Source organism: Pelobates fuscus, chromosome 3, assembly GCF_036172605.1.
Source record: "Pelobates fuscus isolate aPelFus1 chromosome 3, aPelFus1.pri, whole genome shotgun sequence".
Lineage (NCBI taxonomy): Eukaryota > Metazoa > Chordata > Amphibia > Anura > Pelobatidae > Pelobates > Pelobates fuscus.
This window is the reverse complement of record NC_086319.1, coordinates 22,477,853-22,491,435: the sequence shown is the minus strand read 5'-3', so window position 1 is coordinate 22,491,435 and position 13,583 is coordinate 22,477,853. Positions and strand designations below refer to the sequence as shown.

The following is a 13,583-nucleotide window of genomic DNA, read 5'->3' as shown; positions in this document are numbered from 1 at the left end:
TAAATATGAAAATATAAAAAAAAACCATCTCATATAAAATAAATATATATGAATATATCATAAAATATCAAAATATTAAAAACATTTTTTCCAAACATTTAATAATTTTAAAACGTTATCCAAAAATATTAAGTAATTTAAACAGCTTATCCAAAAATATTAAATTGAGGCCCCTGTTTGTAGGGGTCCACGGAAATCACAAACTACAGGTCAAACAGTTCGTATTATCCTTTGTATAATACAGAGAGACACTCTTGTCTCATTTGGCATGAACACATAGCTAGTTCTCTTCCAAAAAACTTGGATAGTGATCGTAATAATTGGTGTAATTATGCAAATGCAAAAGGGAAGTGGCCCTCCCCAGGTTATTTCCAGTTTTTATGAGCAAATTTATGACATTTTCTTGTTATGACACTTACTGATTCATGTTCCTTTGATCTGGCATGTTTATTGGTTTATTTTTAAATAGATGAGGAGAGAGATTTAAAAAAATGATTATGTTTCAGCATGATACAACGTGTCAATTTTACATCAGTTCGGTTGGTTATGCTATGTTTATTGGTTGTTTTATAACATGGGTCCTCAAACTCTGGCCCCCAGATGCTGCTGAACTACAACTCCCATGATTCTCTGGCTATCTATGTAATTCAAAGAATCATGGGAGTTGTAGTTCAGCAACATGTTTTATAAGTATGAATTTGCTACAAAAATCAATAAATCTCCTGAAATACGTACATGCAGATAAGCTAACTTGTCAACTTACATCCAATCATAATAATGTACACGTATATTTATCCCCCCCCCAAAAAAAAAATTCAATTGTTTTAGGAATATGATCGATATCCTTAGTTAGTTTATAGTAAGAAGCTAATTCATTATTCAGGATAAATATTTACTTTAGGGAACTTCAGACCTGACCTAACACCTTCTAGAACCCCACGCATACGCATAGAAATTATGTTTCCTTCCCCTTAAGTGTCATTACTCATAGTTACTATTATTTAAAGGGAGACTGTAGGAACTCAGATCAGTTCATTGCAAGATGTACAATATATTTTTATGTATTTAATTTTTAATACATTATAAAAAAAAACATGAATTAAAACCATGCAATAAATAACTAGATTGACAATTTCTTAGGTGATTGCTCACCAAATCAGACATTGACTAATATATATCTGCCAATACCAGTCCGTTCATTACCTCCAAATGGATTGTTGAACTTATCGTTACCTCCAAATGGATTGTTGAACTTATCGTTACCTCCAAATGGATTGTTGAACTTATCGTTACCTCCAAATGGATTGTTGAACTTAAGCATTTCATTGCTTAAAAAAATAGAAATCCTAAATAAAATACTGGTGTAACTGCTTCGTCAGTGAATATAACTGTGGCTCACATTGACAGAATATTACACTTCTTTACCCAAAATGTTATTCTTAATTATGTTTCACCCTATTACATTATTTCAATGTTACTTCATCGTAAGATATAAATTATTAAATCTATTGAGGTGAGTTACATTTTTAATTACGCTAAATCTTTTTTGTCATGAATCCATGAGAGAAAATACTTTTGGTAGCAAATGATAACATTTATCCTGGTATTTTTTTTTTTTTTTTATAATTTAAATGTATGTGTCCTTTTATCATGAATTAATGATTAATCTTTCATTGATAGTTTCCTTCTTCTGTCGGGACCCACCAAGCTCTCTGTTACCTGCTGTATTGGAAAATCTCAAAATCTCCACAGCTATGAAATGCAAAAAGAAGAATCACTGCTCCCTTTATTTAAACATTAACGGAACAGTTTCACTTGATGGTATGTTTGGAAATGAGTCTAACGTCATAATTACAAGGAGTCATTCTGCAATATTGTTAAATTACGCTAAAACCGACATTGGTTAAAACATTTAATTTAGACCAAAGAGCATAGGGAGACAATATTTGGAGTGGGGGAAGGAGAGGGGGGATGGGACAAAACCTTAATCTGTGAAAGCACTGTCAATCTTACACAAGATCAAATTAACTTTTATATTCGTTCCATCACCTGAACCATGTTTTAATGCAAAACTTCCTTTGGAACATCTAAACTCTTGTAACAGACTAAAGGTATGAGGTGGAGATATTCTTCATGTATCCAGAGCACAGTTAAAGGTTACACTAGGGCATTTCATTTCCTTTGGCAGAATGTATCAGTTATCTTCCCCCAACACTTTTTTTATTTTTTCCACGCCATAGTTACATAGTTACATAGCTGAAAAGAGACTTGCGTCCATCAAGTTCAGCCCTCCTCACATATGTTTTTGCTGTTGATCCAAAAGAAGGCAAAAAAACATTCTGAAGGGCTTCCAATTTTGCAACAAACTAGGAAAAAATTCCTTCTTGACCCCAAAATGTCAGTCAGGATTCTCCTTGGATCAAGCAGCTATTACCCCACTAATTAGAAATGATATCCCTGTATGTTATGTTTTTGCAATCTCTTTTACTTTTCTCACTTTATTCATATCCCAAATTTCTTTCTCTTTCATCCTATCTATTTTACCTCTCTGTTCTCTTCCTCGTATATTACTATCTTCAATGTATTCTTTCTTTGTTCCTTTCACCATTAACCCAATAGTTCTGCACCTGATTGAGCAGACCGCTAGCATGTACTCACTCCCTTACTACCCACTGTCAGACATTCTAACAATGCTAGGATAGGATATGAAAAGAAAAGGCAAGATGTGTGTCTGATAGAGACTAAACAAAAAATGATTGTCTCCCCCAAATCCTCTGACGTGTTGATGGAGATGGCTGTTTATAAAGACATATATTAGAGTCAGCTTACAACATTGCTTCTTACAGACAAATAAACATTGAAAGGCGACTTCACAAACCAGGTGCATTGCTGAGTGGGAGATACTGCCTCGAATATGGAAATATTTTTGGTTGGTTGGCTGGATGTGGAGTACCAAATTTTTGTTAGGCTACTTCTGCCTAGCTGCTCTTCCCGCAGATTTCTTCACTGATTAATGACCACGAGTGGATGCAGCTCAATGTAGATAGAGAATTGGAGACCATAGACACATGGGTGTGCATGCATACACACAGATAAATGCACACACATTCACACACGCACACATATGGCAAACACACAGAAGCAAGAGAGCATAAAAATGGAAACGTACACATGTTCGACCTTACTTGAATTCAATCAAAAATCTTTATCGTTATCTTCTGATGAATACCTTTGCCGTTAATATTTGGTCATTTTATATATATGGTTGTCATATGATTTCATTATCTTTTGATATTATATTTTAGAAATAATAAATAGAATGTTTCTTTCGCTCTAGAAAGAATTCACGGGGTGGAAATCTGCTCTTTCACCCTGAGTACACAACAGAATCAGTGCACCAGCATCAGATTCTCAAGAACCAAAGCCAAGAAGACAGGAGTGAAAAAGGTAAACCGTGTCTTATAGCTACCGTTAAATTAAACTTGCGGTATGGGCCCATTCTTATGACATAATTCATTCACCACCAACTGACTAGTGGATTGTAATCCAACAAAGGTTGATTAGTCTCGTTGGATCCACATGAGAATCACTAAAATACATCTGTAGTTACACATGATGTGTGAGTTACATCAGAAGGTATATTTATCTAGGTATCACTTTGCCTTCACTGTTACTGTTATGCCGATGGTATAGTGATAAAAGAGAGAAATGCAAAGAAATCAGTTTAGGAATAACAAGTATCTGCAAGTCATTTAGTGACCAACTTTCAAAATACTGAGCTCAAAATATATTTATTTTGAAATGGTTTAATCTAGATAACCATTCAGCCTATAGTTTTTAATGCTTACATTTAGTTAATTCATAAACAAATATTAAAATAAATACATTTAAAAAAAGTAAATAAATTCGGGTTTTTCACTAAAGTGTGAATTGTTGGGATTTCACTTAGTCCAAAATAGCAGCTGCTATATTAGGTCAACTATTTTGGTCCAAAATTTGTGCACTTCAAATTCACTCTTACTTCCCGACAATTTGTATTTTTTATTATAACTATGTCTGAGTTCCCAGAGGCTCTCCAGAGTTTTTTCTTAGGGCTGTCGCAAACTCACTTAAATCCGTTTAGTAAATAAGCCCCTATGTTTCATTCAAATGAGTGAATCTAAACATTCCAGATTAAAGAAAAACTCCAAGCACCATAACTACTACAGCTTGCTGTCAAGGTTATAGTGCTACGAGTGGACTGGCAACCCACCCTCCCCCATAGTAAATAGTCAAGGTGTTTAAGAATAGTTTGACTTCTAACCTGTCGTTTTGGGGTGCCAGTAGAGAGCATGAAGCCTTTTGTCTGAGTTAAGCCTGGCAGTGCAGTACAGTCCTCAGCTCATTGGCCGAGAGTGATCAACTGATCAGCTCAGTCAAAATGTTCTGAAACGATTTGACTAGTTACAATGGTGGTAGTACCATAACCACTGGTGCGAGTGTTCCTTTAAGGATGTTCTATTCATAAATTTGGTAATGGAGAGACAGATTCCTATTTCAGTTTAATGTATTGTTTCCCCTTCATAATGGAGAACTAGCCAAACATTGGGGATTGTAGTGTCTGTTGAGTCTTTTTATCAAAAGGGGAAATCTTTAATTTTATTGAATTTCTGTTCCTTTTCCAAGTTCCTGTTTAGGTTTCTATGTAGCTGTATTTATAAACGTAACTCCTCAATAATTCACAATTAGGGAAATGTATCTCTTATCTAGTTATATAGCGGTTGGGAAATCCCGGCATTGCACTGAGAGTGGAACTATTGGGTGAGTCAAAGCAGACCTTGTAACTTGCTCAGTTTCATTAGGATTCAACATGCTCTGTAAATCAGAAAACTACAAAACAAACGTAAAGTTTAATTACTATATAAGGGCACGGTCATATTAATACTGTCCGTGGTTTGTAAGGCGATCTTAATGTGACAAACATCTGACGGCGAGGTCCCTTTATCAATGTTTAACATCCTCACTGCACATTGTGTGTTGTTAAAGGGACCATGTCCCAAATGATTTGTCACAATATCCTGAGCTGCACTAGCGGAACCTCTGTACATCGCTCTGGTATAAGGAGGATAAGGAGGCTTTGATGATAATTTAGGTTTTGTTTCAGCAAGGAGTACCCGCCAGACAGTGATTTTCTAATCAAGCTGCAGTGGTTATAATGTTTTTAGTTTAAGGTACAGCAATCAGTTATTTTGGCTTCCACTCGTTTTTCTATTAGTTTGCTGATTAGATCTAAACTCAGCGCCGGCAGTTTTTTAAATTTACTATTTATGGGCACATGTAGAGATTTATAACAGCAACAGGATACAAAATGTTCCCTTTTGCCATTAAAGGTAAAGTATACATTTCTATGCAGTGTGATAAATCCTGAAAAGATCACTCTAACCACCATAGCCAGTACCACCCACTGTTGTGGTTATGGTGCCAGAATTGCACTGGCCCTATCCCAGCTTAATCTGTCAAATAATTTCTGCATATCCTATACTTTCCTTGATCCCTGCCATTGGTCTCCTCAAGCAGACGAAGCCCGATGGCAGTGTTGGATTTTACTTATTGGCTGACAGTGTCAGCTGAATTAATGAACGAGATCAAATTATAGCAGATTTGAACACCTGATTTCTCTAGCCCTGGTGGGACTCAGATAAGTATCAAACCATGCTAAAATGATTTGAAAGATTATGCTGGGAGCCTGGCGACATAACTGCTACAGTGGACTGTAGTGATTATGGTGCTTGGAATGTTTCTGTACATTTTCTTGAAAGTAATACTTTTTATAATACATGATGTTGCCTTCCTGCATTAAACAATTAAATACATGACCTTTTTTAATATCAGAGCTCTGAGGTCCTGACGTTCTCCTAATGGGTTGAAAATGTTTCCTGACCCCCAAATGTTTTCTTGATCCTATTGGCTGCGTTATTATGGCTTCGTTCAAGCATAGAAAATGTGTCTGATCATGATAAGAGTGCCATCCAAAAGTTCAGGGATTTAGTGGTCTACAAGAGGTCTTCTGCCATCGGTTGTGGTTGCTGATGTTTTAACGAGTTGGAAGCATCGATACTTAATGTGATGAAAAATGAAATCATGAGCAAAGTGCTAAATGTAGAGCATCGAACAGGAACATTTTCTGTTTTTTCATGACAACTGCTCTATTTTTAGAACTTTAGAATACAGAGTTGCTCTTCATAGTAGTATGTCTTCTTCATGCAAAACATTTAATGGTGATAAAATATATGACGCGTGTTTTACTCACAATGTCGTCTCTTCACAGGTACATGTTCAGTTTAACTGCTTTGAAGTGGGTGTCGGGCAACATGTTTTTGTGTCCATGAGAACAGTTCCATACTTCTGTGATATTGAACTGAGCAAAGAGTACCATGTGGAAGGTAGGAAATGGGAGCATTTTATCGTAAATGTCAATTAGTCAAAGCTTTGCAAACACACAACTAAATTTATACAAAACAATGGTACTGGTCATTCAATACAGGGTTCATTTACATATAAGGTTAAATTGGACATTCTATATGGGCTACGCAGTCCTGTGATAATTATCTTCTTTTCAAATGTAGCAAGAAGTCTGTTCATTCATGGTGTGGGTACCATTCTCATTTTAAATGTTCTGAGTACAAATTTGCTCAGAACAGGCTTGTTGAAGTTAGAATTTGTCCTCAGAGACTATCACATAAATAAATAAAAAATGAAAAAATGTCTTATATGGAAAACAGCTTCTAAAGATTTAACTTGATGGACCTGTATATTTTCAAATCTATATTACTATGCCAGTTGCCATTATTGCTGATTGGATAACGTGACCTCTTGACACGTGCTTTCTGTGTAAGCGCAGTTATTGCTTTCATCTGATCTGTTAGTACATTTGTAACATTGTTACATGATTATTTGTCTGTCACTTAGTACAGATATAATGTGGCCTTCACCAGATCACGACTTTCCTGCTATTAGTTAAAACTTCTCTAGGTTACGTAACCACATTTTGTATGGATTGTGCAATTCGTTTTTTCCCCCTGCGGGAGGGATCCTTTAATTTTCTAAGAACTGACGAAACCTCTAAGAAGTTTTTACGAATGTATGAAACAATTCAATCACGTTCAACATCAGCTCACATTTCTTGCTACACAAAAGATGAGAACAAAGAAAGAATGTAAGAATGTAAAAGCTGAAGAGAAAAAAACTGGAAAGAAAAAATAAAACTCAAATATGTGTGCATGCATCATGTTAAATAAAGGGACACTCCGAGCACCATAACAACTTTATCTAAATTAAGTTGTTATGGTGTCAGGAGGTCCCCTGGTGCACTCTTACTTTAAGGGGTTGAATTGTTCTCGAATTGTTTAACCCCAAAGTTTGGCTCCAGAGTTGATCTGCAGGTCACCCAGGCACCCAGCCTCTGAATCTCAGTTACGGGAAGACTGGAGTGCAGCCAGGCAGGGCCTCTGCTGATTGACTTAGAGCGGTCACCTGATGCTCTAAGCCAATGAGTAGCTCTGCATTGATTAAAAAGAAACACACCTTTTTGGTTAATTAATTCTGCCTACTCACCTAGACTGGAAAAGGGTTTTATTTTTTTACAGCACAGTGTGTTTAAGTTTGAGCTTTAATCACACACAGGAGACTGCTGTGGGCTCTAGCAGACAATTCAAAAATGTGAACAGACATGTGAACTGTGTAGGGAGGCCTTTGTGAGTCACAGCCAGGGGAGATGCGTCTAGGGCTGCATCACCAAAGTGAATGAAAGCCTAAATGGCTGGGAATTGAGCAGTGAGACTGCAGGGCCATGATCTATTAATGGGACACTATAGGCATTCAGACCACATCAGCTCATTGAAGCGGTCTAGGTGCAGTGTCCTAGGTCACCTAACCCTGCAAAGGTAATTATTGCAGTTTTTAAGAAACTATGCATGGGGATGCCCAGCTTCACCCAATACAATGTAGGAAAGCATTATACATACTTTCAAATGGGGGAATCCCTAATGCGAGCGCATTGATTGATTGCCCCGCATGCGCAGCTGATGTTGGCAGGCGGAGGAGCGGATGCAGAGCCCAAGCGAGCCCAAGCCAACCCCTACTGCAAAGTGCAAGGGAAACAACTTTGATTTCCTGGCTCTACAGTTTCCCTTTAAGTTGTTGAGTTGCTTAGAGTGTCACTTTACATGTAGTTAGTTATCTGTAAAGTGTCAAGATTTGGGTTACTGCAAAGTATCACAGTAGTTTAGAGCCTACGTTATTGAAATTGATCTGCTCGGCAAAGCATTGCTCTGCTCATCCTACACGGATGAAATTATTGTAATATGTGTAATTGTTTTGTCCTGTGTGCATCTGTAGAAAACAGAATGTATGTCTGCCTAGCAGCTGCAAATAATGATTTCATATATGTACTATCATAACCCTGCATAGAGGGAAGAGTTGACTATTCAATATGTGGTTTAGGTTCTGATGTAATTAAAGTATAATCATCAGAACGTCTCTTTAAGCCAATTTACAAATGTTCTATACTGCCCTCTAAGAATATGTTATGTAAAAAATGTATTCTTATATTGTGATTATTTATCAGCAATATGTTCCAGGCTGTGATGATGCAAAATGTCATTATTGACACACATGTTAATAATCAGGTAGAACACGCAAGGAAATTCGATGCTAACATAGCGGTTTTGCTTGTGAAAATAGAGAGAAAGACAAAATTGCACACAGAATAATTACCGTAATCTGGGGAATTGGTAATTCATTTTGTGTAAGTGCAGCATAACACAACCTATAAGCTGTGCTAATATTTACACAATAAGATGCATAGCTGGGCCACAAGGCACCAGCTGACGTAAGGTTCAGTTAAAGGAAGATTTTTTCGACATTCATCATTGGGGATTTTAGTGTATGACCTGGCTAAGTCAAAGGTATTAAGAACTTACATAATGCCAGAAACGCTAGTGAGGATTAGCTATTGATGATGTAATGGTAACATGCATTTCATTTGAAGCCTCCTTTAGGATTGCTACGTAATTCACAAAACTAGTTAAGCCACAGCAGGAGAAAATTCCAGCATTCGTAGGTCGATAATTGAGGACCCCAACAGCCGAGGTCCCAATTTCTGACTTTATCTGCTCTCTTAAGCTTCTTTATATTTTAAATTCGATTTTGAAGAATAACAGTTGCAGGGGACTTGATTGAACACCGAGGAAAGTTTGACACAGGAGCCTCTTAACATGGAAATACAATGTACCGGTAATAATATAACTTGAACATAATATAATAATATAACGGAGTATAATTATTCTAGAGGGCAGGCAATCACAAGGTACACTCGACCCTCCTTTCCCCAAACCATTGAGAGAGAACCTTCCAGTTGAATAGTACAGCCATATTTCATAGAGCGACATTACCAATGAGATACGGCAGATATGTCTACCTAATCTACAAAAAGTGTTACATGTTATATTTGAATGTTTAAACCTTTTATTCAGTTGAGCTATCTGTCCTGTTTTTCTTAGATTGTCGCAACAGTGTTTTGTCCAGTAGTATACCTTCCTGTCTAGGTAAGTAGAATTACCTGTGTTGATCCTAAACCCAGATGCCGTATAATTTGTTGTATTATCTCATAAAGCACACTAGCAATAAGACGTCTTGCCGAGAGGTTACATTTTGTGTTCTTTTGATAAGGGATGTTAACTCCTTAGGGAACATGGGGTGTGAATATCCCTTTATGTCATTACATACCTGGCATGTCTTTGACTGTTACAGAGTTATGCATGACATTAAGCTAACATTGCAATGCTATTTACCCCCAGCATTTATGGCAGTCCGTTCAGTGTTCATATATATATGTATACATAAAGGTCAACTGATACACACAGCACTGAAAATAAGATGATTATAAAACCAAGATGGGCCTGGACTGGCCATTGAGTAAAAATCAGGCAAATATTTATTTGGCCGTGGTGGAAATGGGCTGTAAGGATCTCGGTGGTGGGTCCATTAAAGGCAGACACTATTGGTGCAACAGACGAAAGTGGGTGCTCAACAGCTTCATGGGCCCATGGGCAGATCAAAGATGGTAAAACTCTACAAACATGCTACAAACAGCTCATAACCACACACAGCAAACACGCACTATTATCAGCCCCTAAACACACACTACAAACAGCCACACACACAAATGCACAGAGATAGCTAGAATCCACACACACAGACCCTGAACCAATCCACACACAATAAAAACCAACACACAACACAAACAGGCCCTGTGTGCACGCACACTGAAAATAGCCAGTACCCACTCACACTGAACAACAAAAACACGCACTTCATCACAAATAACTTTCACAAACACAACACCACAATCAGCCTCATCACCCTCAAATGCAACACTACAATCTGCCTCTTCCCACACGCAGAAAAACATCACAGGTAGCCACTTGCCCCCACACACAGTTAGGTAGCCTAACTGCACAGATTTACCACCATAAGCAGTCTCACCCACACATACCATCACATACAGCCTCCCTGCACTAGCATCACCATTGCTCTGCCCTGTCCTGTATTTGCCATTTGGAGTACCACCAGAACCCAGAGACAAGTCACCAGAAAATGCAGCACAAGCAGTAGTAGGACAGAGAGCTCAAATAGGAGAACTCAGGGCTGTAAACCCGCCAAGTTGGGAGAGAGGCAACAGCAGCTCTTTGTCCAGAAAAGTGCAGTTCCTACAGCTAACACATTGCACAGAGACCTCAGACTTCCAGGTCTCTGGTAGATGGCCCAAGAGTGAGGAATGCACACAAATACCACCTGGATATACATATATGTATATATATATAATGACTGCACGTGATAGAAAACACGCTCTGATGTGCAGTACAGTCTGTGAAACAATTAATTTAACATGTCAGAGCTGGTTTAAATTTACTACTACACTAAGTTTATTTATTTTTTCAGCTGGAGAGTTAGATTTCAGGATAGACGAAGAGAAGAAAACCATAACAGTGCATGTATCAAATAATCTTGAAGAGTATGACTACAATGTACGCCTTTGTTTGAAACTGTACACCTGCCAGGACATCAGTGGGGCATATGCACTGGTAAGTTTAATTGTTAGCAGACCAGTATTCTTAATATATTACATCAATAATTAATATAACTGGTTGATTTGTTCAAGGAGTGACTCCTTCTTCCTGTAACGCTGTGTTTTAATAACCACTGGATTGCAATGACTAATTATTTATCCCAGAACTAGATAGCAGATGGGGTAACAGAGAACAACAATTAGGACAAAATATCGTGAGACCATTTTTCATGGGTTGATACAGCTGATATCTCTACCATACTGATTTTTGGGTTAAACATTTGTGAAAGGTTAAGTCAGAACTCTCAGCCTATCACTACTGTCCACGTTGTATGACTTTAGGCAATAGAAGAGCCCATTCTTTCCCAAAGTTCTTAAAAAGACGCCCCGTAAATCACTCCGTGAGAAATTGAAATTTGAGAACTAAAATTGTAATTTCTGTAATTTTGACCCCATAGTAGTAACTTAAATTTTTCCCTTTCCTATTTCAATGGAGATACGGACAAAACATAGACTATTGCTGGGTCATGAAGACTGGTTTGAGAACCATTGCTCCGTAGTCTCTCAAAAATACGTCAAAAGTCTATATGTGGGGAAATACTGCACTAAGGGTCTGTAACAGAATGGAAATCAGTTATTTTTAGGGTGTTAGTTTTCAGTTATTTTTATAAAGGTCAATGAAAATGAAATAAAATAATAGATATAACCAGCAGATCTGAGAGAGATTGGTTGTAAAATTGTTAAATGGAAAAATGAACATTGTTGCACCCGCAAATACACATTAAAAGGCGTATATAGTAGTGGAATATTATATATCACCTAAAGATTAATTACATTAATTACATGCCGCCCTATAATACAATCATGTATTCTTTCATTTTTTCAGATAAAAATGGGAAATTCTTCAAAATCAGCCACATTACCGTATTCGGACATTTTACCATGTTTGTGCATCGAGGTAATTTCTATCATTTTTTAAAAAAATCATGTTTAAATATAAAAGTGACGTCTGTAGCTTAGCAATAATTAATAAACAAAAAATGTTGAGATTGTGTGCTGAAAATTCTGGAAATGAAAAGAATACTCTACAGAAAGCTGTATATCACCTTCCCCCATGCTTTATTGCACGGTGCTCAAAGTTCCAAAGAAAACATCCAACAATTGTAAAGAATCCTTCGGAAAACCTGGCTTACTGTCTGACTCTGAATGAGTCGACAGGTGATTATAACTTATGCTCTTGTAAATGAGCATAACATTCCATCTATACATTGTTCTAGCAAATGTATAGATTGGGAGAAACCTCTTTTTAAATAAAAAAGGTCTTTATCCAACCCATCAGTCAATTCTTTGGCATAAACTCCATGAGTGAAAGGAAGAGCAGAAAAGGCTGTCGTTCTGTTCTCCAAGCATATTGACATCAGTGCATGTGCTGTGATTTTCATGGTTACTCCTTAGATGACTCGCCGAGCGCTGGATATGGAGTATAGAAACAGAGTGTCTGACATCACTCCATTGAGAGTCTGGCACTTTGCCAATGAAGCCAGCGTGTCAGCATCACAGAGGAGGTTTGCCCTGCTTGGGGAAGTGTCCTCGAGCAGGGCAAATCAATTAATACAGTTGGCAGAGCACAGGTAGACCTCTGGTAAGGACAAGAAGGAGCTGGATCAGAAGGTCAGGTGAGTTAACTAAAATAAAAATTATAAAAAAAAAAAGTAGAGAGAGAGAGAGAGAGAGAGAGAGATGAAAGAGGAGGCTATGAAAAATAGTTTCTTCTTTAAAGCAACACATGGCTTGGCTGTGCCAAAACTGGATTTTGACGACTATTGCTATGTCTTCATTATACATTTAAAATACAATTGCTCATGACTTTGAAAAATGTTTACACAAGTTACAGGTGATTTTCAATGTTATATTCAATATTAGAATTTCAAGAGAAAAAAAATGAAATGAAATAAAAGATGGAGAGACAAAGCGTAAATCTTATCACGGATGATAAATACACCTCTAATATGTACTAAAATAATTAATTTATAAATAATATTAAGAATTAAATAATTTTTCAGAACTGTCTGAAGTCAAATTTGCAAATTGTGAACAATAGCCAAATTAGCATGCATAGTGCCTTTCGTGTTTTTTTCTTCTGAATTTTAATGTTTTATCAGAATCTGCAATTTGTGTAGATTTATTGCTTTGTCAGTGAATTAGGATTTTGACGAGGCTCGGTTATGCCCTTTTAAATTGTCCTGTTCTTATTTCAGTAATTGTTTGTTTATTTATCAGAAGCATGTTCTATTTACAGATGTCCTCTGCAATGTTTGTTTGTCTTCTTTTGTTCTTTTTTCCTCTCTGTATGTGACCTAAACTCTAGTATAATTAATAAACTCCCCATAACAAGATGCTGAGTATAATGCTCTTAGTGAACTTTTCTTGAAGGGACGTTGTAGGCACTATAACTGCTTCATCTAATTTAAATAGT

The 13,583-nt window shown here is 36.9% G+C and overlaps 1 protein-coding gene across 3 annotated transcripts in view; it reads left to right on the top strand.

Annotated features, from left to right (window-relative positions):
- The window catches only part of IL17REL (interleukin 17 receptor E like), a 91,953-nt gene that overhangs the window by 25,081 nt on the left and 53,289 nt on the right, over positions 1 to 13,583 (top strand). For all 3 annotated transcript variants that reach the window (XM_063445067.1, XM_063445066.1, XM_063445065.1), the window contains exons 3-8: positions 1,681 to 1,821; positions 3,338 to 3,447; positions 6,308 to 6,422; positions 9,540 to 9,584; positions 10,981 to 11,123; positions 11,994 to 12,065. In XM_063445067.1, coding sequence (XP_063301137.1) covers positions 1,681 to 1,821; positions 3,338 to 3,447; positions 6,308 to 6,422; positions 9,540 to 9,584; positions 10,981 to 11,123; positions 11,994 to 12,065 — 626 coding nt within the window. The remainder of the gene's footprint in view (positions 1 to 1,680; positions 1,822 to 3,337; positions 3,448 to 6,307; positions 6,423 to 9,539; positions 9,585 to 10,980; positions 11,124 to 11,993; positions 12,066 to 13,583) is intronic.